This window comes from Anguilla anguilla, chromosome 12 (assembly GCF_013347855.1).
Source record: "Anguilla anguilla isolate fAngAng1 chromosome 12, fAngAng1.pri, whole genome shotgun sequence".
Lineage (NCBI taxonomy): Eukaryota > Metazoa > Chordata > Actinopteri > Anguilliformes > Anguillidae > Anguilla > Anguilla anguilla.
This window is the reverse complement of record NC_049212.1, coordinates 1,877,076-1,904,465: the sequence shown is the minus strand read 5'-3', so window position 1 is coordinate 1,904,465 and position 27,390 is coordinate 1,877,076. Positions and strand designations below refer to the sequence as shown.

General features: G+C 42.7%; 1 protein-coding gene across 4 annotated transcripts in view; it reads right to left on the bottom strand.

Annotated features, from left to right (window-relative positions):
* Positions 1-11,431: 11,431 nt before the first annotated feature.
* LOC118209727 (echinoderm microtubule-associated protein-like 2) overlaps positions 11,432-27,390 on the bottom strand; it is a 44,098-nt gene continuing 28,139 nt past the window's right edge. For 3 of the 4 annotated variants that reach the window (XM_035385297.1, XM_035385298.1, XM_035385299.1), the window contains 17 exons: positions 26,118-26,247; positions 25,377-25,526; positions 21,992-22,061; positions 21,508-21,618; positions 21,243-21,338; positions 20,421-20,555; positions 19,917-20,016; positions 19,034-19,188; positions 17,689-17,814; positions 16,696-16,827; positions 16,065-16,132; positions 14,402-14,490; positions 13,650-13,747; positions 13,279-13,366; positions 13,088-13,183; positions 12,402-12,532; positions 11,821-11,946 (listed from right to left, as the gene is read on the bottom strand). In XM_035385297.1, the coding sequence (XP_035241188.1) occupies positions 11,821-11,946; positions 12,402-12,532; positions 13,088-13,183; positions 13,279-13,366; positions 13,650-13,747; positions 14,402-14,490; positions 16,065-16,132; positions 16,696-16,827; positions 17,689-17,814; positions 19,034-19,188; positions 19,917-20,016; positions 20,421-20,555; positions 21,243-21,338; positions 21,508-21,618; positions 21,992-22,061; positions 25,377-25,526; positions 26,118-26,247 (1,901 nt within the window). Of the gene's footprint in view, positions 11,947-12,401; positions 12,533-13,087; positions 13,184-13,278; positions 13,367-13,649; positions 13,748-14,401; positions 14,491-16,064; positions 16,133-16,695; positions 16,828-17,688; positions 17,815-19,033; positions 19,189-19,916; positions 20,017-20,420; positions 20,556-21,242; positions 21,339-21,507; positions 21,619-21,991; positions 22,062-25,376; positions 25,527-26,117; positions 26,248-27,390 lie in introns of all 4 variants that reach the window. The other variant, XM_035385296.1, reaches the window with a different exon arrangement.

Below are 27,390 nucleotides of genomic sequence, written 5' to 3'. Positions count from 1 at the left end.
TCAGTTGAATGGATTAGACCGCGAAGCCAAAGTCAAGGAAGAAGTGTAGTTTGCATGACATCCAGTCTCTGAGATGTTCCTGAGACCCTACAGTTTTTTTTTTTCATTTTTTCAGATGCATTTCTAGTAACTGCAGTCACACATTACAAATGCATTACAGTATGATATGATTGCTTTGACTCAATGTGAAAAACACAAATTGCTGTACTTACATACAAAGTGCAAAATTGCACACTTAGTTTTCACAGTACTGTCACTTCATATTAAGACGTCCAAATTGTTATTGCTAGACATGCAGATCGTGAAATAAAGTCAACATGTTTGCAATCCTGTCTCGTCACTTCCAACCACATTGCCCAGGTGAGTTTCATTGCAGCACGATTGGTAATCCCTTCAGCACTACATAAAAGGCTGATTTACAGCACTACATTCAGCACTTTCTGACAACATGGAGCAGCCCAATGCAGTTGGTATTGATGGACGAATTTAGATCTTGATCAAATGAATTTAGAGCCACTGTGATTGACCATGTTATAAATCCAGGCCTAACGATGAGAGAAGCTGGAAGGATTGTACAGCCAAACTTTAAAAGGTCAACAGTGGCCTCAAGTAAGAATTTTTAGACTGAACATTGATTAGTCAATAATTTACTGCAAAATGTGATACTGTAATTACATTTGATGAAAAACACGTTTTCAATGTACAAAAATGCCAAGTTACTCACCCACGCAAAGCACAATCTATAAGTCATTACTTCAAATCTACGCCTGCCATTAAAAGTATTAATATTAAAATTGTGCCAAGTTACATGAAACAATATCGGCTATCTTAACTCACACAAATTAAACAAGCTGTATTCCACAGCAATGCTGCCCAATGTTTCCTAAATTCTTTCAAGTAATTTGGCCTTGTTAAAACATTGTCTGGATAATTTGTGAAACATAGCAGAACAGCTGTGGAGGTGTGGTATTCGAATCTCTTTGTGCATGTGCGCGTGTGTGTATATGTGTGTGTGTGTGTGTGGGTGGGTCTGGGGCCTGGCAGGCTGTGTGTTAATGTACTCTGAGGCAGTGTGCATCAGTGTGCTGTGTGTGCTCTGTATACAACAACAATAAGCATCGTCAGTGCATCGACCAGTGCATTTCTTTGAAATTGCACCTCCATCCTCATGCTAAATGGAATTTAATAAAATCATTATATATCGTGGCAGGAGCTGGAAATGGGCAAAAGTATCAGCATTTTTTGACAACTATCAGATCTGTGAGTTTGTAGGAATACTGTAAACACAAAGCAGATGCATTCTGCCACCTGGTGGCCATGTGACAATGCTGCAAGTGCTCCAGAGGTTGAGTTTCAAGGCAGAAGTTGACAGATTCTCAAGAGTTCACTGAACTGAAAGTAAATTACAATGTAAACAAAAGAGAAAAAGTAAAGAATCATCAATGCCGTGCCTAGCCTTGTGTGCAAAGAGCAGTGGGTCCATCTTGTTTTTGGTATCATTGAGTATAAATGACAGCACTATTTTCTCCAAAAAATCTATTGCAAGTGATGTCAGAGTGATCATGCTGGCTTTTTAACATGATTTTTGACGGTACTATTCTTTAGAAGTATGTGGTCAAAATGTAACATTAATCAATGAAAGGGCAATGATAGATTATTTAGAATCCCAGCAATATACAAACTGTTCTTGATTGTTAAGACATCATCTTGGTAATTTGTGAGACACAGCAGTTCATAGCAATATATCCAGCAATGCTTAAAACATGAAAACAACTGTTGAGGTGCAAATGACAGTTGAACAAATTAAAGACTGCAGTACTTTAAGGCACAGGCTGTTCCTTTTAAATCTCACTGTCGCAGAATATAAATGTCTGGTTTGGCAGGGCATTTTTTAAACATATTGACAGGAACAAATTTGAAGCAGGTACACGAGGTAGACAGGAAAATACCAGGTCAGACAACCGTTTTCCACAGTTACAGGTTTTGTTACAAGGAGCACCAGCGAGGTACACATACCACAGCTTGCAGAGGAATTCTCTGAAGTTTGCTAATGCCATATGCCAGCAGTTTCATTATCAGGAGCGAGCTTGTCTGAGTAAATGTTTCCCTGTTTTAATTACATCAAACACCCATGTGATGGAGCCAGAACCATGACATGACCTTGTTTTAAATTAATATTCCTATTGATATGAATTTGTTTTTTTTCTCTTTCTTTTTTTAAATCTCATTATGAAAAATAAAAAATCCATAGTATTAGGATAAATTGTAAATCCTAGAGTGGAGGTTTTTACTATAAGCCCCTTGGGGTTTCTTACCTCTCCTGCACAATCCCTGCTATGTTTGTGTTATATACTTTTGTTTTATCACTTACTTTGTGCGAATAAATAAATAAAAATTAATTAATTAATTGAAAAACGTTATGTTTAATCTTGATGCTTTGCTTTTTTTTTTTAAATCACACCTTTAATAATGTAATAACAAGTTAATAGATTATACACATTAATAGATTATTTTACTCTGCTTGAGTGAGAAAAATGAACATTTATCACATTTCAGCTTTTGAGCATGTATAATTAGTAATGGAATAGGACAGAAAAGCTGTTTTTCATACCAGAGGAAGACCTTTCATAAGTGGCTCTGACATGCAGTCATACGAGCGCCCAACGGGGGTCGCTAGAGAGCAATGAAACGCAGATCCATGTCTGACTGAACCCTCCCGTATCCTGGGCAACACAGGTACCAATCGTGCGTCTCCCTGTGGAGCTACTGGCCACAGTTGGCACTGGCACGGTCCGAATTCGACCTGAGGCCGTGAGGCTCATCCATGCACCTCAGTGTGGTGCCTTAACCGAATGAGCCATCCAGCAGCCCCAAGCCTACTTTCAATAAAATTACACCTTACCAGCATCCATAAGAAATACAGACTACCATACAGAATGCCAAATACTATGTGCATTGATAGGACCCATTCAAAGCAGGCACATGAGGTAGGCAGAAAATCATCAGGTCAGATGACATTTTCCCACTGTAACAGAATTTAGTACAATATGTACCAGGGAAATACCCAATACACAGCATACAGAGACATTCTCCAAAGACTCACTAAGTTGTCTCAGTCTTGATAGTAGTTTCTAAGCATCGCACATCATAAGGTCACATCTCACAAGCATAGAGGCTCTGTCTGTGGTCACACACGGATGTTACATCAGTAATTAGGCCTCTCAGCACACAACACAACAGCACAGTATAGTGCCTGGGACAGGGGTGGTATAACCCCATGGTGGGTGCCAGAGCTTTTCGGGTCCTCTCAGGAGTGCACTCGGGACAGCCCTGAGCTGCATTCCATCCTCCTCGTAGCTCTTCATCGCTCTTCTCCCTCATCGCCACGGTAACTGGGAATGTGGAGTCTGGGACAAGGCCACAGGCCTAGGCAGAAGTGGCCAGGAGTGCATACAGAAATACAGAAACATATACTTCCCTTCATTACGTTAAGCTGCCAAGCAGCTGTACACTGCAGAACACAGTCTGAAGTGTATTACGGTTTTTCTCAATTGTTTAAACACGTTTTCTGAATCTATAGCTCAATTTCTCAAAACTCTACACACAAAGCACAGCAACAGTTAACCTTTTGCCAAAACTATACAAATCTCTTGCATGTTCTCTCTTCTCAAAACTGACTTTTCCATCAAAATGATTCACACAGGCCTCATATGAATAGGTCTTATTGAGCATTAATTACACACTGGTGCGATAAATTTAAAAACACAACCATCAAAATACTGTATATATGTTCTGGCCTCATGAGGTCATGTTACATATTCAAGTGTATAGAATTGTGTAAAAATTGCTTATTTTTTATCCTTTTTTGAAGTTTTAGTTTTCTTTTCGAGGGGTCCCAAAATAGGCTGCAATTTTACAGCAAATATAAAGACTATTGCCATGATACAATACAGTAAATATATCATCATATAAATAGTGCATTTTCTAATTCTAATTCAGTACAGTACAGCAAAGTGTGTGAACTGTTATCACTTTGAGTGTTGTTGTTATTGTGTATGATACAATGCACATTTACTGTATTGTCCTGCCAATGAGGTCCAGTTAGGCTGCACTCACAACCCAGGTTCCATCATGAGTCATACTGAACATTGTTAGAAGTGTTTTTTTAATTTTACTTATCAGTGCAATTATGAGTTTTGCCAAAATAGATAACATTTGTGTCTTCTCAAAACTAGAACATGCTTAGACTGTGTCAGTCTGGACAATGGACGTATTGATCTGTTATCATATATGAAATCAATGAACAAATTCAAAAAGGTAACAAAGCAAATCTTTATTTGTTACTGTAAAATAAATCTTTGTTCAGCAGACTGCAAAAACAAAAATCGTAGTTTGTAGGCCTGTAAAAAAAACAAAAAAAAACAAATACGTGATCAACCAAAGTTGCACATATTTCATTTGAAATATTAGCTCGTCTCCCTCTTCTTCGTCCACCTCATCCACCTCGTACACGTACACCTCCTCCTCTACCTCTACCTCTCCGTGCTGCATGTTGCTCCATTGTTTACCAACACAATAGAGGTCACCGGTGGTCTCGTTTATGCTCTGACATATAATTGAAAAGTTTAGCCAATTGAGTTTGAGCAGGTGTGGCATGAGTGAGACCTATTGGTACGTAGAGTTTGGCATTTGAAGGCCAGTGTTTTCCATGTGAACAAACAAGGCTTGATTATGAAAATTGTGCTAAATGATGAAATTTTGTGCTTAGAGTTGTGCAAAAATGTGATTTAGAATTTCTATTTGAGTGATAACAAAGGAATTGTGTTTAGAGTTTTGCAGAAATAGTTTTTGTTGTTGACACACGAGCTTCAAGTTTTCACCATCATGTGCATAGTTCCAGTTTTAGTGTGTAAACATTTGAGAAAAACTGTAATCACTGCAGGTTTCCCACTGAATCTACAGGAACTGAGGCAGAGCAGTGAAAGAATGGGCAGTGATTCACTATGTGCACTCATATAGACATGAAACCTGTTTTTTTGTTCAATCAAACATTTAATTATTTGCAAAATATTTTAGTTTACAGTCACATCTACAGCAATTTATTAAGACATGAGAACACCTGTGGAGTCTAGAAAAGAAAAATTATATTGTAGTTTCTCTAAACAGCCACTAGATGGTAGTGGAAGTTCAATTTCATGCTGAGCTATTTGTTTCATGGGCTCTTACAGTTTTTCTCCATTGTATACACACACAAAAATGAAACTATGCCCACAATTCTGAAAACTTGAAGCTCAGGAATCAACAACAAGACTCCAGACTTCTAATCTCTAAGCACAATTCCATTGTTTTCACTCAAATAACAATTCTAAATCACATGTTTGCAAAACTGTAAGCACAAATCTCCTCATTTAGCACACTTTGTTCACCTGGAAAACACTGGCCTTCAAAATGCCACACCCTAATTACCAATTGGTCTCACTCACTTCTCACCTGTTCAAACTCAATTGGCAAAACACTTCAATCATGTGTCAGAGCATAAGAGAGGCCTAAGGTGACCTCTACTGTGTTGGGGGAAATAATGGAGCAGCATGGAGAACAGAGAGGAAGAGTGAGAGCAAGAGGGGGGGAGGAGGAGGAGGAAGAGGAAGGCGAGCCAATATTTCTAATGAAATCCGCGCAACTTTGGTTGACCATGTACTCAATCATGACCTAACAATGACCGAAGCTGGGCAGTGAGTCCAGCCGAATTTGAGCCGCTTCACAGTAGCCTCAGTTATCCGGGCATTTAGAGATAAGAATAGGTAAGTAGCCACTTCAGTAGTTTTCTATACTCTCTACAGTAATTACAGTAATGTAACATTATGTTTTCTATGGATATCTAAAGTGCTTAGAGAAATGTATAGTGTAATGTTGTTTTGTCTTACATTTATGAAAAATGTGTAGCCTATGCTGTATATACTCTTCACAGAATAGAAAGACGACCAGCTAGAGGTGGCAGAGGCTGGAAATTTACAGATGAGCAAGAAACCACCATAATCAACATGGTGTTGGCTAGTAAATATTTGCTTTCTTACCTTTTTGTATTTGTGCACTGATTTCATCATTACATCCCCAGAAAGACAGTTTAAACATTTTATTACTGTGGTGTTTTTCATTTTACTTATCAGTGAAATTACTGTATGAGTTTTGCCAAAATAGGTAACATTTGTGTATAGTCAGAATTCTAACAATGTTGCAGTATCAGCTGTAAGTTTACAGTATGACTCTGGGAAGCTGGGTTGTGAGTTTAGCCCAATTGGAGCTCATTGGATAGACAAATGTGCATTGTATCCTATTCTGATACAATGATTGTGTCAATGCAATATTTATATGATATATTCACAGTATTGTATTACAATATGGCAACAGTCTTTATACTGTATGTACCACAAAATTGCAACCTGTTTTGGGACAAAAAAGCCCCTACACCTTAAAAAAGGAGAAAAAAGGGAAACAATTTCTACACAATTTTATACATTTGAATATGTAACATGGCCTCATGAAGCCAAAACATATATAAGCAGTATTTTGATGGTAGTGTTTTAAATTTATCACACCAGTGTTTAATTGATGCTCTGTAAGAGATATTCATATGAGCTGTGTGTATTGTTTTGGTGGAAAGAATCAGTTTTGAGAAGAGAGAACATGGTTTTGAGTGCAGTGTTTCATTTTGCAAGAGATTTGTGGAGTTTTGCCAAAATGGTTAACTCTTTTCAGTTTTGTGTTTAGAGTTTTGAGAAATTGAGCTATAGTTTCAAGAAACGTGTTTAAACGATTGGGAAAAACTGTAATAGTTTGAACCATAATCTCATGTTTGGGCTGTGGCAAATATAATAGAATCTGTATGACAAGTAAATTAAGCAGCACCATTAATTTTGCAGAGTTCTGAGAGCTAGCCTTGTAATAACTTCAATAATAATGTCAATAAATGGATTACACAAGCTTTCTCTGGTCAGCATGAAGTTTGGCTTTTTGGGCATTACTGTTGCACTATGAGTATCATCAAATTGTTGTTGTTGTTGCAGACATCATAAATGGTTGCATGTTTTCACTTGTGAGCAAAAACATGGACACTGATGTTTCTTATTCTGAAGGGACCCTTTATGTTGTGTAAAATTATAGATTCAGTGTTGACTTTTTATCTGTGGACAGAATTGCATAATTCTTTCTTAATTAGGACTATATGGACACAAAGGAATCCAGCACAAACACAGGAACATGCTAGCTCTATGCAGAGAGGACGTGAACCTGGGACTCGAACTCTGCATTTTTTTATCGTCACACAGATTTTTTTACCGTGTGTGATTTCAGGATTACACATTACACATCAGTGCTCTTATTTCTCTCTAGGAAGCCACAAATAAACACTAATGTGGGTAAAACCAGTGTCACAGTGTGGTGGAGGGTTAGGACCCAAATGCGGAGGGGGAAAAACTCAAACTCCAAAAAAAGGTAAGAACAAAAAACTTTACTTTGGAAAAAGGAACAAAAGGGGAACAAAGGGAACAAAAGGCAACTCTTCAAAATAAAGGAAAACATCGAACAAAAAAAATCCAAAAATCCATAAAGCACGTGGAAACAGAACAGGGCAGGGCAGGGCAAAAACACACAGGGCAGGAACAGGATCAGAAACACAACCGAACAAACTAACTAACAACGAGCAAGGATCCAGCACTGAGTTCAGGAGACGGGAAACTTAAATAGGCAGACACAGGAGGGCACAATGAACAATCAGGCCACAGAGAGGGAAGGGAAAACGAGACACCCAGCAAACAATAATGGGAGAATTGAAAACAATAATACAATTAAACAGGACACAAAACAGAAGTGCCACCATCTGGCGGCCCAACAAGGAAACAGACGGGAAAACTCAGAACCGTGACAACCAGTCCCAAAGTCAAACCTCACTGTCAAGTATTGGGCTTCAAAAGTGTCGAAAAGTGTCAATCGAAAAGACTGAGGGACAAGGCTCTTAAAATAAAAAGACTTGAATCGACAAAAGTAGTTTGTTTTTTAATGAAAGAAAGAGCGCTACGGAAAGGTGTTATTAGTGGGGTCTCATTGTCGGTAGATGCCGATTGTTTTTTGGAGGTAGAAGGAGTTTTAGGGGCAAAGCGGATGAAAAGCTATCGGGAGGGAAAAGAACAAGAACATGGATCAGTACTTTTAGAATTTGAGGGAGAATTACCAGAAAGAGTGTATTTAGATTATGTTTGTTACAGGGTGAGGGAATATGAGAGGGTTCCACTGACGTGCTATTGGTGTCAGGATTATGGACACGTGGCAGCAGTGTGTAGGAAAAAGGATCACAGGTGTAGAAGGTGTGGGAAAGATGGGTGTTCTGATTGTACGGTGTCTAAAGAACAGGCAATATGCTTTCACTATGGGGGAAATCATGAAGCGGGAGAAAAGCAGTGTGAAAGAAGGAAGAGGGAAAGTGAGGAGGAAAGAACACGAGTGCAGAATAAAATAACATGCAGAAGCAACGAAGAGAGTGAGGGCAGAAGTGGGAACTGAGAGGAAGGAGCAGAATAGAACTGGAATAGAGGGAAAAGATCAAGGGAGATGTGACAAAGAAATCATGCATTTGAATAGAAGAAGGTTTCTGGCATTTATTGCGATGTGATTAACTGTGCAAGCGAGATAGAAACAAAATCAGAGAGAATCAGGATGGTGGTGGATGCAGCGAAAGAGATTTTGGGTATAACGGATGTGAAGGGGGACGAAATACAAGGAATTTTGGCGAAAGGGTTTGGAGGGAGTCAGACGCCAGGGATATAGCGAAATAGCAAGAAATCGTGGTTCAGGTATGGGAGGGTGGGGCTGTTGTTTTATTAAATTTTTTTTGAGAACTAAATCAGATGCCAATGTAAACAGTAGGGGGCGGTAATACACCCATTTAGGTTTGCCAAGCGCCATTAAAACCAGAGAAGAAGAAGAAGAAGAAGAATAAGAAGAAGACTCGGGTTCTGGTTCCTTGTGTTCTTGTGTATGTATCTGCCTGCTTGTGTTCTTGTGTGTTCTGCTTGTGTTCAGCCTGCTTGTGTTTCTGCCTCTGTGTTTTCCGCCTGTGTATGTTCTGCTGTTGTGTCTCCTGTGTTCTGCCTTACCCTTGTCCTGCTCTGTGTTCATTTGGATTTTGAGAAGTTTTGCTTTTTCCCTTTCTGAAGATTTTTGTGCTTTAGAGAGTTGCCCTGTGTGGCCTTTTGCTTGTTATTTTTATTTTTGAAGTAAAGGTCTTTGTTTAAACTTTCCTTTTGAATTTCCTGTGTTTTTCACTCTGCACCTGGGTCCTCACCCCCAAAACGGAAGGACAGAAGGAACCAGCCAGAGCTGGACCCAGCAGAGTTTTTTTTCCCTTTCCCTTTTCCTGCGTTTTTAGAGTTTTTTTTGTTCAAACATGCCATCAGTGTGGTAGAGTATTAGCGTTGGTAGGGCTGTAGGGGGCAGTATTTCCTCATTGATCGAGTAGAAAACCAGTGTCCATGGGTTCATTTCAATCACTTATTTCCACTCCTTGAATCTCTTTCTAGTGTCCTTTCCTTGCTTCTTAGCACCACTGAACAAAGGACGTGAAGAAAAGATGCAAGGATGAGATACGAGGAGGGAGGAATTGAGGCAGCATGTGTTAGGCAAATGGAACGTCCTTGCTTAGCATCAGTTTGAAGCCAGGCCATTTACAGTCGGCAAATGTGGAGAGGTGGACCACAGGTAGATCATTTATACGTCACACACTCCAAAAAAGATGTATCCTCACTGAAGCATCCTCCAGTAGCCTCCTCGCTCCTCCAAGGAGCATTAAACGGATTGGAACGTCCTTAAAGATGGTGGACTTGATTGATATTCAGGTTACGCGAGGACCGAGATGAGGATGGATAAAATAAGCGATTGGAATGAACCCCTGGTGTAATGACAGTGGTGATGACAGAGAAGCTCTCTACAGAATGAGACATAAAGTTGAGACTCAGGCTGCCTGAAGCCATAACGTTATCTCAAAGTGATGGGATGGCTTCCTCAGTTCAGGCAACTGACCATCCTCAGGTTCTGATTGGTTCAATAAACCCTGACCATCCTCAGGTTTTGATTGGTTCAATAAACCCTGACCATCCTCAGGTTCTGATTGGCTCAACAAACCCTTGCTCTCCACGTCAGAGTGTTTCTGCGAAAAAAAACAATCTTGCCTTGGACCATGCAGTGCTATATATCTGCACAGGATGGGAGTGACTAATATAAAACAAGATGGCTAAGTACATCCTATTTATATACAGCATTTGGGAAATTATCAATCTAAATCTATAAAAATGTATTTACTATGAGAATAACATTTTAACAGCTACCTTTTCTGCCAAAGGGCTGCCCCTCATCTCAGGCACAAGTAATTTGCTGAAGAAGCTGTAGGGGTTGGAGGAGGTTGGGGGGGATAAATATGACATATTTACTGAAATACAGACAGAGCTGAAGAAAATGAGTACTCCGCACCCTTTAACATGGGGGTTATCAACCTTTACTGATCCAGAGACCCCCTCCGCCCACCCAGGCTCAAAGGCATCCAGGAGACCCTTTTAAGTTAAAAGATGATATCTATAATTAAAAAAAGGTTTTAGGAGGTTTGTGGTTTGTGGGGGATGGGGGTTCACATTGTGATTGCAGACCATGTGGTTGGGGAAGGGGGGGGGGGGGTGGTTTGGGAGATCAACAGACCCCCAAATGCAAACCAAATCTTTGCCAGGATCATTAAATGCATTCTAAATGCAAGCTGCATGTGTTATGCAGTAGCAACATTTCATTTATCTTTTTACAGGCAGGTGGATCAAGCTGTTGATTGGGTCCAACCCCCAAAATCTTGCTAATCACATGTTCCCACTGTGCCTTGCCTTTGGAAAATGTCCAAATAAACAAGTCAGAAGTCAGGGCAGGGCAGGTGTGTAGGTTTCCCTGTTGACCTTATCCATGGCTTTACAAAGACGTGGCTATTGCCTGCAAATACATTGGGCCAAAACCAATTTCATGGCAGATGAGAGGAGAACGAGAGAGAAGGTGAAGGCTGATGTCACATCCTTTCTTTTCTTGGCCCCGGTCATGTTGACAGTCAACAGCAAGTGGCAGCAGGTGATGGTGCTGGTCACAAGGTCATTTCAGAGAACACACCTCCAGCAAACATGACCAAGACCTGACCATGTCACAATCAGCATAGTAATCCTCTGTATCTAAATCACACATCATACAAATACCTCCTCACTGGGACTGCGTGAAGTCATAACACCACAGAAAGACACAAAATGTATATGTTCAGTTGGATTCCCTACTTTTTGCAGGCAACTGGAAGTAAAGTAAAACAGAACTGGAAGTAAGGCACAAAGTTTTACTCTCAACAAAAACAAAGTGTACACAATCAAACTCAAGTAGAAACTTTATTAGTAAAACAAAAGAGGCCAAGTCTAGCATTAGCATACTTCTATCTACGCATCAAGTGCTTAGTGCCACAACAAGATTAAGTACTTTAAATATTAAAATACAACAGCCACTCGGTTATATATCTTTATCGCTATAGACTTCTGCAAACAGCACATGTAGCAGCTACAGCTCTTTAAATAGCTTTAAATATTCTTCTTGACATGCTATTTCTTTTTTGCCAGAGCCCCATCTAGTGGCTACTCAGCACAGTACAGTACAGTACACTCAGACAGCAAGGAGTAGGAGAGCAGGGTAAAGACAGTTGTAGGCACAGCAGTCCTGCCCTCTAGTGGACAGGAGGCTCCAGTGAAGGTGCAGCAGAGTTCCCTAGACGACCGACCACTGCAGGATGCTCATGTCCTTCCCTCCGGTAGAGATCAGGTGACTGTCGTCATGGAGAAAGGCAACGTTGGTCACATGGCTGCTGTGGCCTTTGTAAACATGACTTGGAGCCTAAGAGACAGAAAAGAAGACAGGCAAAGATTCAACAGGTTTAACACAAGCCTGAAAACTAGCAGATGAAAAAGTGTTAAGATAAAAACCAAATCCGCAGGGGGAAAATCTTTTATTTTCATCTGAATAACCAAAATAATTTCTCTGCACTTTCCAGATCATTCTAAAGCAGTGCTTCTCCACCTGCATGCGGCCAAATTTGCCAAACCAAATGCCACCAGGCTAGACACCACACAGGGCTTATGTGTTTTGACACTAACAGCAAAATAAATGGCGTTTATAGATTTACAGATAGGACCATTCATGTACACAAATGTTGGGAAGCACAGCTGTAATGTGATTGTGGATTTGGGTATGAATGTTGGGAAGCAGAGCTGTAATGTGATTGTGGATTTGGGTATGAATGTTGAGTCACAGCTGTAATGCGATTGTGGATTTGGGGATAGTGCTCTCACCCTTGGCTGTGAGCAGGGGTTGGGGAACAAGCGCACTTTGCCAAAATCGTCGGCAGAGACCAGGAGCTTGGCGTCATGTGACCTGCACACGGCGTTGATATCTGTACCATCAGCACCATCTGGCCAGATACCTGACAGGAACACAAAAACATAAGAACACATCATGATGAGAACAGACCATTCAGCTCATCTATACCATTTACCTACAAATGAGAGAGTATCTAGAGCTAACCAGTCACAAACTAAATTATCAAATGCTGCATCAGACCTGCACACAGACCCCTGAGGGTCTGTGCCTCTACTACATGACCTGGCAGGTTGTTCCACACATACAAAAATGCTTCCTGACACGCTTGGGTAATTTACTTTTTTCCTCAATTTCCACCAATGCCCCCCTTTTCAACTGACAGAACTAAACCTGAACTGACACTCACCGAACACACTAAAGCAGCCTCAGGGGTGAGCACCCACTCACTGAACACACTAAAGCAGCCCCAGGGGTGAGCACCCACTCACCAAACACACTAAAGCAGCCCCAGGGGAGTGAGCACCCACTCACCAAACACACTAAAGCAGCCCCAGGGGTGAGCACCCACTCACCGAACACACTAAAGCAGCCCCAGGGGGGTGAACACCCACTCACCAAACACACTAAAGAAGCCCCAGGGGGGTGAGCACCCACTCACCGAACACACTAAAGCTCAGCACGCAGGTGGAGGTGGCCCACTCCAGGTTCCGCACAGTGTCTGCACTGGTCAGGTGTTTGCCACTCGCGGCTTCCCCTGTGGAGCGGGGAAAGAACGGGGGCGTGAGCAGCAGTGTGTGGACTGTGACCGGCTCTGTGACCAGACTGTGACTCTCTAAGAAAAAGGCTCACAGAATAAGATCTCGTAGTCTCCTGAGTTGGTGACGATGTACTGGCTGTCGGCGGACCAGTCCACGTGGGTCACAAAACTGGAGTGGCCCTGTGAAGTAAAATTAAGCAGAAACAAAGCCAAGCATAAATGAGGCTGTGTTATCCCCTTTAACTATTTCAACTGCTACATTCTTTTGCAATTGGGACTGTGAGAAATAACACAATATTAACATCTTGTTTATTCATGATATGAATGTGTATAGATATATAAACTGATGTATGTAGAAAACTGAGGTCATTTGTTTCTGAAATGTGATATTTCTATCTGCAAGACTAATAAACGAACAGAAAAAAAAGACTACAAATCCCATGAAGCAGCGCATTTTACCCACCGTGCATTTCCCGGCACGGCTGTACTTCCTGCCATTCTCTGTCACAGCATAGATGTAAACAAAGTTGTCGTGGGATCCCACTGCCAAGTAGGCCCCATCTGTGAAGCAGAGGATCAGGTGACTGCATAATGGGTATACACTGAAAATATTTCCAACAGAAATGGACTGTGCTCTAATGTCAGCCTTCAAAAAAATGATGACCATATAAAAATAAATTCAGGAACCACATTCATAAGATCATTAAATATGAGGCTATATGAAGAAAAACATGTCTTCACTGAATGGAAGCCTTATATAAGGAATATTACATACATTATTAAGATATATAGAAATATCACTTTATATATGCCTTCATTGCACTGTAAGTGAAATCCATTTATATTTTAAAGATATTGATTTACTTTTTGGATTTGCCTCAATGAGTTAAGTGCTTATCAACAATCTCACTTTAAAAAAGTGCGTCTGATTGTAAATTCCTGTGTAATCAACCCGTACACCTGTGGTGATGTTTTACACTAAGCGTACATAACAGTAGACTCAGTATACAACAACATTTCACTGATGTAGGGAGTATGCCAAACTGTTGAAAATTCTTCAACTACTTTTTTCTTTCTTTCACCTCCTCTGAACTGAGAAAGACTGCTAGAGCAGATCTCTGATATATGAAACTGAGTCAAGCACTTATGACACTGCTGCCTCTAAACGTGTCTGTTGTGCTTCTCTGTGGTGCTGGTTCTCTTCGCTCCACACACCTGGTGAGTATTTAACGATGGAGATGATCTCGTTGCCGTCAGTGTGCGTCGAGACCAGGTCCCTGGTGTCGGTATCCAACACCAGCCACCTGGAAGGGGCAGGGAGACAGGCGGGTCAGAACCAGGGAGACAGACGGGTCAGAACCAGGGAGACAGACAAGTCAGAACCAGAGAGACAGACAAGTCAGAACCAGGGAGACAGACGGGTGAGAACCAGAGAGACAGACGGGTCAGAACCAGAGAGACAGACGGGTCAGAACCAGAGAGACAGACGGGTCAGAACCAGGGAGACGGGCGGGTCAGAACCAGGGAGACAGACGGGTGAGAACCAGAGAGACAGGCGGGTCAGAACCAGAGAGACAGATGGGTCAGAACCAGAGAGACAGGCGAGTCAGAACCAGAGAGACAGACGGGTCAGAACCAGGGAGACAGACGGGTCAGAGCCAGAGAGACAGGCAAGTCAGAACCACATCACTACCTCAGGACTGGAAAGACTGCCTCTCATAAAAGACCCTGTGCAATCAAAATCATTCTTTTGCAGCTGTTGAACCCAAGAAAACAAATATTGTGGTTTTAAGCCTATTTTATTCAGTTATGACTTTATTCAGTTGCTTTTTTTTCCCCTGAAAGAAACAGCTCTCACCCTGCCCATTGCAACAGCATTTTGTACTGGTCATTTTGTGTAAGAAAAATGAAGATTTTCATTTTAGCCAATCAGCAGTTACACTGTTTAGAGGGCTGCCAATCAAAAGTGAACTGGAAGTGAATATACATACAGATTGGCTATGCCATATCAGACCTATGGCTCTTGTTTGTACAAATGGCATACTTTATATAGTTTTATTATTTTGCAGCTTGTGAAAATGAAGTACACATCTTTATCTTGCAGCTCATTGAATTGTTAAAATGTAAGAAAAAGGGTGATTGCACAGGGTCTTCGAAGGAAAATTTGAATGACAAATCTGAACAATTCTCCCCCTTTCTAGGACAGTTTAAAGTGAGTTAGAAAGTTTCAGCTGCACTGCGGCCTTCTAGGATCGCAAACTGACATTTGTTTGCTGTTTCCAGAGGATTCTGGAGTCTGCTCAGCAGAAAGAACCATTCATCAAATGGAACAATACTATGGAAGACTGAATTCCCCCTAACAAATACAGCACATGTCCTGAGAATATTCTTTTACTTGAGTAATTCCATCTAGGAATGAAAACTCAACATCTTCGAGAGAGTAAACAAAGGAAACCCCAAATGTTACTGAACATCTGACTCGCTGGAAATCCAGATAAAAGCTTTCTCCCAATTCCTGCATAGCTCTCGCAGTGTATGAATGAAACCACAGTGTTGCAGCAATATTTCAATACTGTCTGTGTGCTGACCACTGCATGTGTGCTGACTACTGCATGTGTGGCACTGCATGTGTGCTGACTACTGCATGTGTGGCACTGCATGTGTGCTGACTACTGCATGTGTGCTACTGCATGTGTGCAGACTACTGCATGTGTGCTACTGCATGTGTGTGTGCTACTGCATGTGTGCTGACAACTGCATGTGTGCTGACTACTGCATGTGTGGCACTTTTATGATTGGTCACATTTCTTTGGCTCCTCAACGGATCTCACAGGAACTCTACTGAATCATAACGCAGAAAAGATTTTTCTGTCGCTACCTTCCTGTCATGGTTCCTACAGCAACAACAGCTCCGTTGGGATGGAAACCAGCAGATCGTGCAGGATCCTGCCAAACAATCATCAAGGAAAGAGCAGGAGAGTCAGAATGCGCAGAGCAGGACATGGCTTCATTCAGAGTTTGATTAGTTGAGCCTTGTGCAAACACCATGACTAATGCGTAGAACACTGATAACAGCAGTTTACAATCAAGCTCACTGTCATCATGGCTACTGAAAAAATAGATTTTTTCCCACTTTTTAATCAGTCAATTTTTTTCATTTAAAGTTCAAATGTTTCAATCTACTTCCTCTTTCAGCAAAAAACTGTTACGCACTGATGCCAGTCTGACCACTGGAGTACAGCTAAGAATCTGCCAATCCCCACCTCAGTTCTGAAGCTGGCTAATGATTACTTAACTCATGGCAGCAAATCCAGGTTAAACATTTATCAAACAGATCAAATTTTTAAAACCTCCATTTTTTTTATAACCTTGACCGTTCACACATATGAAAGGTTTATGGTGAGGTGGCATCTGTGTGGCTTGCGTAGTCCTTTCTGAAATCTGACACCGAACAGGGAAATGAAGGCCTGGAGGAGGGGGGGGGGGGGGGGGGGGGAGGGTGTACACGCCTCTATGTACTTGCTCCACAAGGGCTGATGAGAGGCGGAGTCCCACAGGTGGACGAGCTTGTCCTGGCCGCAGGTCACAAACTGCTCCAGGGTGGGGTGGGAGTCCAGGCCCCACAGCTCGTCCGTGTGGCCCTGTTCCACGAGAGAGAGAGAGAGAGAGAGAGAGAGACGGAGGGAGGGAGAGACGGAGAGAGATTCTGGGTTCATTTGAATTAGGCTGAGTCACACTGTTACCAACTGGCCATAAAATTCTTTTTTACAAAATACACAACAAAATACCACACCCACTGCATTTAGAAAATTTGACGAGACCAATAAAAACCTGCACATTGAGAATTGGCATGAAGGAACTAATTTAAACAATAAACTGGAAATTTTGTGCTCTAGGCCAAGATTATTCCCAGTCAGAATATCTTACTAGAGTTAAAAACCAAAAACAAAGACGCACATTAACAATGTACAGACTCAGTGACCACAGCCTTGCCAGTGAAATTGGGCCCCACAAAAAGACCTGGCTGGCAAAAGAGAACAGGCTGTGTGCTCACTGCAATCTGGCAGGTGAAGACAAAAGCCCTCTTCCTGCTTTCCTGCCCCAAGTACCTCTCAATCAGTAACCAATATTTTCCCAAATTCACTGCACAAATTAATCTATATGAATACCTATCAGAACCAAAAAAATGAAAACTTCTTCTGGGGGAAGAGGATATCGCAATAGGGGAGGCAGCCCAGTATGTCTCTACCTGTCATAAATTAAGAGTGGTACTGTAAACAATATCATCTGTGTTCATTACTAATACTGATAGGTTCATATATTGTTATATAACAAATATGTTTTAACCTGGGTGTGTGTGCATGTGTGTGTGTATGTGTGCGTATCTACAGTAGATTAACTTCTCTGAATGGGTGGCAGAGTTGTGGGTGTGGACCTCTCTGTAAACGTGCCCCTGATGCAGTGTTCGGGCTGAGAGCGGTCTCACTCCAGGCCTTATCTACCTGCACGACTGGTCTGAGCTCCCCGGAGAAGGAGCCCTGCAGGATGGCGTTTCGGGTGGTCCCCACAAACAGCCCGTCCTGCTTCCCCTCGGCCAGGCAGCGAACCGGCCCGAACATCTCAGACACCTGCAGGGGAGAGGGAGGGAGAGGAAGGAGAGGAGTGAGGGGAGGAGAAGAGAGAGGAGGAGAGGAGAGACGAAGGGAGAGGAGGAGAGGAGAGACGAGGGGAGGGGGAGGAGAGAGGAGGAGAGAAGAGACGAGGGGAGGGGGAGGAGAGGAGAGACGAGGAGAGGGGAGAGATGGGGAGGGAGGAGAAGGGGCGGAGCTTGTTCACTCTGAACTATCGCAGACCCGGTCTGGCAGGCCCCTGTGCTCCACACGCACAGTACAGGTGCAGGGGCACCTGGGGCAGTTTGCTGTTCTTTAATGAAATGAACCCCACGGTCTTAAAGGGCAAGCACCAGATATTTAAAAAATGAAATACACCAGTCAAATGGAAGAAGTCCTATTTTATGATTCACAATGTTAGTAAACAACGTACAGTAATAATTGTATTGAAAACAAAGGTAGAAATAAGTCCTAAAAGAACACAGAACACATACATCACAGAAGTAATTTTCCAGCGTGACTTCGAATGTTTCCATCAGGAGTGGTCAATTTGTCAAATTTGCAGCCATACTAACAACAATTTCTGCTTAATTTAATGAAAAACCTGGAGACTAGATGCTGTTAAGGGGTGTTACCCTTTAATCAACCAGCCTGTGGTGGCCCAGCTACTCCAACGCCAGGCTCTAAAACTAACCTCTTGGCCCAAAGCTGAAAGTTATCCAAGGCTGTACCTTTGGGGGGGGGGGGGGTTGACTACTCTATATCCAGCTGTATTTCTGAACACAGTCTGAATGACTGGTACATCCATCTCATAAATTATAGTTCATTTGTCTTCGTATTCAAGTATTCCTGCTGAATGTAAAGCAAATAACCTAAATTTACATTTTATAATGCAGTTCACCAATGATTTTTATATTATGAGTGGCCCTGGATACTACGTGTGAGGAATATTTACTTCACAGAAACAATAGTGAACAGGAACCTGGAAACTGAGCAGCACCACTGAATAATACTGAATACTAAAAATGCAAATGTCCACGTTCATACTCTGTACACATACAGAATATTATGTATCCATCCATCGGTATAAGAGAATCCTTTGTGTTCTCAATCATTTGATCCTGCAGGGTAAACACACAACCCTGCACAACTCTGGCACTAGAAGTAAGAATCCAGCCTTTAGAATGTAGTTTTTTCTCATGAGGAGCCTCTTGCCCTTGAAGCCTGGTCCTCTCACCTCAAGCTCGCTCTTCTTGTGGTAGTTGTGGTCCCACAGCACCACGCGTCGGTCCTTCCCTCCCCCCGACACCAGCGTCCCGTCCTTCAGCACGCAGAGGGAGAAGATCCCACCCTCGTGGGCCCCCCCCACCACCTGGCTGATCCGGCTCCCACCTGTCAATCACACCGCCCTTTATGTGCCGACATCATCATGCTTCACTCCACCCTTTATGTGCTGACATCATCACGCTTCACCCCACCCTTTATGTGCTGACATCATCACGCTTCACCCCGCCCTTTATGTGCTGACATCATCACGCTTCACCCCGGCCTTTATGTGCTGACATCATCACGCTCATCCTGCAGCTAACAGGCATGCTTTCTCTGGCTCAGAAAGGGGCAGGTAAGGGGTAGAGCAGGTATGGGCAGGGACAACTCATCATAAGAGACCTGCGATCACCTCTGTAATCAGTACAGTTCTTAACCTTAAACATCCTTTCATAAATGATCTGTAAAAGCCTGATCCTCTACTGGTCAACACAGGATAACGTGTCACTGCTGGACTAATCTATTTCATTAAATGATGAGATCAATTAATCTCAAAATGCACAATTTAAGACGTCCTCCACAGAACATGTTCTACACCATAGCTCAACTTTAACTAGTCACAGTGTGACTGAATATTCATAGCATATTTAGTAAGAGAAAACATTAAATTTACATTTTTCCTGTTGATTGACCAAGTGATGCAAGCACATTATTCCAATAAATACTAATGTTTTGAACATTCTTAAAAAACTGGGGTCTGCAATTAATGATTACTGGCTTTTGCCTTAACAACCACTTAGCAACCACAACGAACAGCATAAGTAACCACTGGCGCTAACTGGGACTAATCTGACCTTTCCCCCAGATGTAGATATTCCCGCTGGAATCTCCGGTGATGGCGTCTCCGTTCTCGGCGAAGGCGACACACAGCACGTACTTGGGCTTCTCGTGTTTCTGGGAAGCGAGAGCAAGGACCAATCAGGAGGCAGCCCCCGCGACGCTCCGTAATGGAATAATTTACTGGGCATGCTCAAGCGCTTGTCACTCAGTCTAAAGTGGTTCTGGAGGCAGGCCTAATGGCCAGTCAGGCGCTTCCACCTCATTAAGAAACCACAGATCTGTCAGCGCAAGCCTGTGCTTGCACACACTGAGTATCTATAATAATGGCTTGCATAGCTATACTAATTTGGTGCATGTGCTTAAAACCTGAATGCATCCAAACTAATTTATACTTTTCTTCCAGAGACATGCATTTCTAGCTGAAATAGATATAAACATGAAAAGAGAAAATCGGTACTGTGTGAGTCGTGAGAAACTACAGGTAAGAGAACAGCTCCAGTTAATCTTTCAGTTTGTACCTCAAACAGGCCCTGCCTCTTGGTGAGTACATTCCCCTCCATGGTCCAGAAGTTGAGGTGGGACTTCCCACAGGTGACAATCAGGTTAGCCTCCATAGGGTGAAAGGAGGCTCCCAGCACAGAGTCATTGGAGCACTGTCAGGTGGAATGCACAGTACTGTTAGCGCAGCGCTAACTCAGCGTCAGGTGGAATGCACAGTACTTTTAGCGCAGCGCTAACTGAGCTTCAGGTGGAATGCACAGTACTGTTAGCGCAGCGCTAACTGAGCATCAGGTGAAATTCACAGTACTGTTAGCGCAGCGCTAACTGAGCATCAGGTGGAATGCACAGTACTGTTAGCGCAGCGCTAACTCAGCGTCAGGTGGAATGCACTGTAGTTAGCGCAGCGCTAACTGAGCATCAGGTGGAATGCACAGTACTGTTAGCGCAGCGCTAACTCAGTCAGCATGGTACTTAACCTGCATTGCTTCAGTATATATCCAGCTGTATAAATGGATGCTAGTTAAGAGCATCTGGTAAATGCATGTAATGTAATGTAATGAATACATTGTCATTGTCAATGAATGCTTAGTGCTAACTTAGTGGGGCACTGTCAGACAGAATGCAAAGTACCACAGTTCATTTTCCCCAAATGTATATGTAATATTATATTTGAAAAAAATCTGCATATGGTTTTTTCCTGCTTAGATACAGATACAGGCATACATGAGCTTTAGTGAACGTTAGCGTATAGCAAAGAACACTAGCGTATAGAGAGGAACGTTAGCGTATAGCAAAGGACGTTAGCGTATTACGAGGAACGTTAGTGTTCTGTCATTCACCTTCACATCAGCCAGCTGCTTCTCTTTCTGCCAGTCCCACACTGACAGGATGTGGTCATTGGCGTCATCCACAGCGCACAGATAGGCACCACCGTTCTGCGAGGAGGAGATGCCACAGGCACAGTGTTAACATACTCACACTCACACATTAACCACAATCAATAATGTAATAAGTGATAAATGGGTGAAGTTAAATGGTAAACTTAGATTTGTTTATGATAGTGTCAGCTTTGCACTTCAATGTTGTGGTCTCTAGCAGACTTACTGACTTGGAGAAGGCCACACAGGTAACTGCACGGTCAAACACCCCTGTCCCAATAACATGGAGGGTGTTGAGACTGACCGAGTCCCACACTCGAACATGAGGGGCCAATTGCTGAAAGGAGGGAGAGAGACAGAGTGGGGGGAGGGGAGAGAGAGAAAATGCTACATGTTGAAAACACAGGCTTTCTGTCAGGCAAAAATACGCAGGAAATGAAAAAGCCATTGTAATCTTGAACTGTCAAACTTCAATCCACAGCCGACTGTGCCACAAAGTCATATTCATATTTTCCTTCAGCAGATGGAAAGAAAAAGATGTAAGATGGAACATCTTTGCATGAGCATCTACTTATTTAAACAATGTGTTTTTTTTTACAAAAAGTTTAAGTCAACAAACTGTGCCCATCCCCCCTACACCCAGTCCACACAGCTCTTACACTGTTCACAGCCATGCGTCATAATAGAACAAACATCCATCTGTGGTGTACCTTGCCATCTTTGGAGGTTCCAGCAACTTGTCCAGTTGCTATGGTGACCATGTCTGGATGGACTCCCAAACTGCCAAAGACAACAGTGCTGTTATTCTCGCAGTCAGACCTGAGCCATAAGAGCAGCCGCTTTCTCTTCAATATCCTTGACTTTGCCTCAACATACAAGTTTCAGAGTTTGGCAAATTTCTGAATTTATAAAACAATGCTAAATAAGTATTTTGTGATAACGTTCAAAGGCATAATATGTAGGATTTTCACTTTGAAAATATTATAAAATTAGTATTTTCATCTATGATGCAGTGGGACTATCTTTTTTGCACATTAGCCAAATCCGTGCTCCTTTTCCTGTATTTCTTATTCTAAAAGGTCTTCATGACATTTCTGGGCTTGATGCTCTTTTCTGTGTGGGGAGGGGAGGGTGTGGCTACAGAGCCTGTGCGGTGGGTTTCAGCAGAGCATTTGTGGCTAGCTACTACAATGGTGGAGGTGAAGAAGCAGAAGTACAGCGAAGCAAAACAACAATCCAACAGGGCTCATATAAAAACCCGAGTCTACCTTGGAATTGCTTTTCCTCAATCGTGACAGCCGAAATTCACAAGGGGGATACAACAGACGCAATGCTGAGTTGGTGTTTTTTCTGTAGGACCTGTAAGTAACGTGAACTCTAGCTATCCAGCTAGCTATGTTAGGTGGCTGAGTGGGTGAGTGGGCAGGGTTGAAGACAGAAGGAGACCTCTTTGATTGTTAACACAGGACCACCGCAAGATTAAAATATCCTGCATAATATGCCTTTAAAGGAGTAACATGGTGGTTTTCACACTTTCTCAGTTTTATGTGCTATTTGCACAAGAGGCATTGAAGAAACACGATGAGTAAAGTATTAAATATGTCCGTTCTTTATTTTTGGAGAAATATGCATTTTAAATTTATCGTCCTATTTTCAACCGGTTGAGAATGTTATCGACTTAGTGCGTCACAAGTACAGTAACCACTCCGCTTTCCACGCCCCATAAAGAAATGTGACTGGACACACGGTCCTGCTACAAGTGCGCTGTGAAGTCTAGGTAGCAAACAACAAGGTTGAATCGTTCTGACGTAATTTACATAGAAACTATACGCTCAGATCGCCTAGTTTCACTCACTGTGGACAAGCGGAATCGATAACATTTCAGGAAATATATAACTTTAAAAGGTTTAATTCAATCTTCTACTGGGACTTTTGCCGTTTATTGAGAGTGTGAAAGAAAATTTTGGTGCCGCTAACTATAATCAAATGTTTTTCAGATTTACCATTCGATTGAGCAAGTATCATTCAAAGTACATTTTATGGGTTAGCGCTGTCCGATTGTGCTAGCTATTTCACATTAACCCTGTACGGCGATCAGTAAAGGCTAACAGCACCAATTCATTATTGTCACTTCTATCACCACTGTAATGAACTAAAAAAAGGCGACAAACTACCTTTTCTGTGAGAAATGTATTGTCGAGCTCACGCGCATACACTGCTGGCGACATTCTAAAGCTCAATTTTGCCCTCGTTTTGCTGTGATAGCTCATTCTAAATCATATTTGAGGACCCATGGATAACTCGTGACGCATAGTTTGTGCCACTGGCTTACAGGCAAGACAATGCAAATATTTGACTAACGTTAGGTTCACTTATTAGAGTGCCTTTTAAGGACTAGTAGACTATCTCTGGTTGATTATATTCAATTATAGCTAGCTAGCTAACGTTAGCTAGCAATGTAGTTTGCTTTCATAATGTAATGTTATTGATAATGTTAGCTAGCTAGTTTGCTTTCATAAGGACGTTATAGTTGTGGGTTTATCTTAACTTGGCCAGCTAGCTAGCAAAAAGTATTATTGGATATAAGTCAATGTCCTTAGCTATCGATACTTAATATACTAAGTTAGCTAGCTTGTGAAAATTCAGTCTCCCAAGATGAGCGCGTATCATGGAGGTAACTATGGTAACGGGGCACGGTCTGTCAATCATAGCTAACTGACAGTTCTCATTACCACGCCCAGACAGTTTGGGTGAACTTTTATAGTGGGAAATTTAGGCTTAGAAAAATATGTTTTAAAATACATTTAAATGACTGAATAATAAAAAAAATTATGCACATTTGTTTTGTTGTTGCCTAAAGACAACTGGCAGATTCAACCACCATGTTATTCCTTTAAGAAAAAGCAAGGGAGGGTTATAACAAATCCATAGTCTGCATTTCTTTTCACAAAATCAATTCCTAAATGCTTAAATGAATTCCTTATGACAATTGGATATTTTCAACTCAAAACATCAATACTGTCTCCTCACATCCAATAGAGCTAACTCCCCAAAATATTAGTCAACCTGCATCCCTGCTACAAGCCTGATCGATGTTGATCCATGACGGCTACTTTTATGTCATGTTTTGTGCTCATGGAATTACCAACATCAAAAAAAAAACTTCTGCCCCACTAATTAACGCCATATCAACCCCCATGACCGACACTGATCAGACATCTAACTGGTGTAAAAATGTTTGGTGGAAATCAACAAAACAAAATTTAAAAAATAAATTCAGTTTCCACATTGAAGACTGATCTGTCCACCACTGCTCCCAAAATGGAAATCACAGTCAAACATGATTCTCATTAGCAGCTCCTACTCTGGTTTACAATGGTGACAATATGAGACAGAGAGACATGTGAAAACGTGGATAAAAGTGTCAGTCGTTTCATGTCCTGATCTGAGATGTGAAGGAACACCTTAATTTGCACATAGTTTTCAGGGGGGCCAGAATCAGTAAACGTGGAAAATGGGATTGACTCTGGAGGCGGACCCTACAGATCTTTTGGGCTGAGAGTGGGTGGGTAATGGGATTGACTCTGGAGGCGGACCCTACAGATCTTTTGGGCTGAGAGTGGGTGGGTAATGGGATTGCCCCTTTAGGTGGACCCTGCAGGCTTTTTGGGCTGAGAGAGGGTGGGTAATGGGATTGACTCTGGAGGAGGACCCTGCAAGCTTTTTGGGCTGAGAGAGGGTGGGTAATGGGATTGACTCTGGAGGTGGACCCTGTGGGCACTTTGGGCTGAGAGAGGGTGGTTAAGGGGCTTGGCTCTGGAGGTGGACCCTGCAGGCTTTTTGGGCTGAGAGAGGGTGGGTAATGGGATTGACTCTGGAGGTGGACCCTGCAGGCTTTTTGGGCTGAGAGAGCGTGGGTAATGGGATTGACTCTGGAGGTGGACCCTGCAGGCTTTTTGGGCTGAGAGTGGGTGGGTAATGGGATTGACTCTGGAGGTGGACCCTGCAGGCTTTTTGGGCTGAGAGAGGGTGGGTAATGGGATTGACTCTGGAGGTGGACCCTGCGGGCTTTTTGGGCTGAGAGAGGGTGTTTACCACTTGACGTCGTCGTTGTGGCCCAGGTAGTGCCTCTGCTGCTGCTCCTCCACATTGTACAGCACCACGGCCGAGGCGATGAAGTAGACGATCTCACCCGTGGGAAGCAGGTACAGGTTAGAGCGGCAGTCTCGGCCCCTGTAACCGTACCTGGTCGCCAAGCAGTTAAGGGATTAAAACCTAGTTAAAGGATTCCACGCCAGAGCGTGCAACCAACGCATATGTGAAAAAGCCACTTGGGGACCAATGGCTCCCTCATAATGGACCCTTACAGGGGAACCCCGGTCCTGCTTACATAAGGGCATAAGAGTAGCTCCCAGACAGGACACATTACTTCTGCAACTCACATCACTGACACTAATGAAGCCCGGAGCCCAGGCCATCTACAGACCCAGGCAGTGCCTCCCTTGGGCTCAGGCCTAAGGACACTCTGCAGTCATTTTAACCCTTTAAATCCCACAGAAGCAGTAACTTATTGGCTCTCTCTGTAGCCTGCTGTTATGCAAGATGCTTGTGTATTACAGCAGAAGAACGCCAGTGAGAGCTGGAAGTGGCTCAGTACAGCCTCATGGTTCAAGCTCATTTGCATAGCTCTCTCAGTGCGGGTTCGTTCATTTGCGCTGCAGCATGGGGTGGCTGGGGGGGAGGGGGGGGCGGACAGAGCGGCTCATTGTGTGGGACTGGGGGTCTCACGCCCGCGTCCTGTCCGCCTGCCAGGTGGGCGGGGCCACGTAAGGATACGCCCACTGCAGTTTCAGCTTGCGCTCAGTCAGGTCCAGCTTGCTGTCCAGGCTGTAGCTGTCCCTCAGCTGGTCTGGGATCTGCATGGTGACTGGGCGTCCGCGCAGAAACATGCGCACATACCCGTCCTCTGCAAGGGACACGGGGGGGGGGGGGCAAACATTTTCTGAGGGTGATGTCATCTCTTAGGTAACGCACCCACATAATTGCTCCTGTGCTTACCAAGCATATTGACAGCATGCTACTATACAGTTTCTTCAGAAAGTTTTTACCCCTAGTTGATTATTTCTCATTTTGCTGTGTTGCAAATTAAATTAAAATTAAAATTTTAATGGGATTTCTTTATATTCCTATTTACGTAACTCAATATTGTTAAAATGAAACAGTATTTAGAGGTTTTAAAAACTAGATTAGAAATAAAAACCTGAAAATGACTTCATAGATGACTATTCACCCCTTTGTACTCAAAACCTAAACTGGGCAAAGCATATTTCATTTTCTTGAGATATCACACTACATAGGCTAATGTGCTCCACCTATGTTGAATCCACCAGTGTTCAACTGCATGGCTGCTGAATGAATATCACTGACTTTGAAACACAATATCAGCTGAAAGGGCAGATCAGATCAGTCACGCTGTCATGAAGACCGAGGAACTGCCCAAGGAATTTCAGGAAGAAGTTGTCGAGAGGCAAAAAGCTAGAGAAGGTTATAGAAAGATTATCAAAGTCTGAACCTTCTAGGGCCAAAAAATATGGAACAACCGAGACATGACCCAGACAGGTCGTCCTACCAAACTGGGCTACCAAAAAGTAGGGCATCTGAGTTGCAGAACTCATTGTCTGAAATGGGAATAACTGTCCAGAGATCAACAATCTCTCCAGTGCTTTACATGTGGCCTCCTTTGGGAGAGTGGATGGACGTTAACCACAGAGAAAGGTCAACATTGAGTTACACCGGTAGTTTGCCAGGAGGCATGTAACAGAACTTGACCCTGAATATTCCTGGAAGAACATTTTTAGTGTGATGAGACTAAAGTTGGGCTCTTTGGTCTGAAAACAAACCAGCACAATGTCTGGCACAAAAGACACAGCCCAACAGCCAGGTAATGCCCTCTCAGTCATCAAGCGCAGTGCTGGCAGCATCATACTAAGCATACTAAGCTTAACTTTCAGCAGGAAGGACTGGGAAACTTTTCACCATCAAGGCCAAGATGGCGGGAGCCAAAAACTGACAAATCCTTGAGCGGAATCTGTTTTTGTCCATAAGAGAG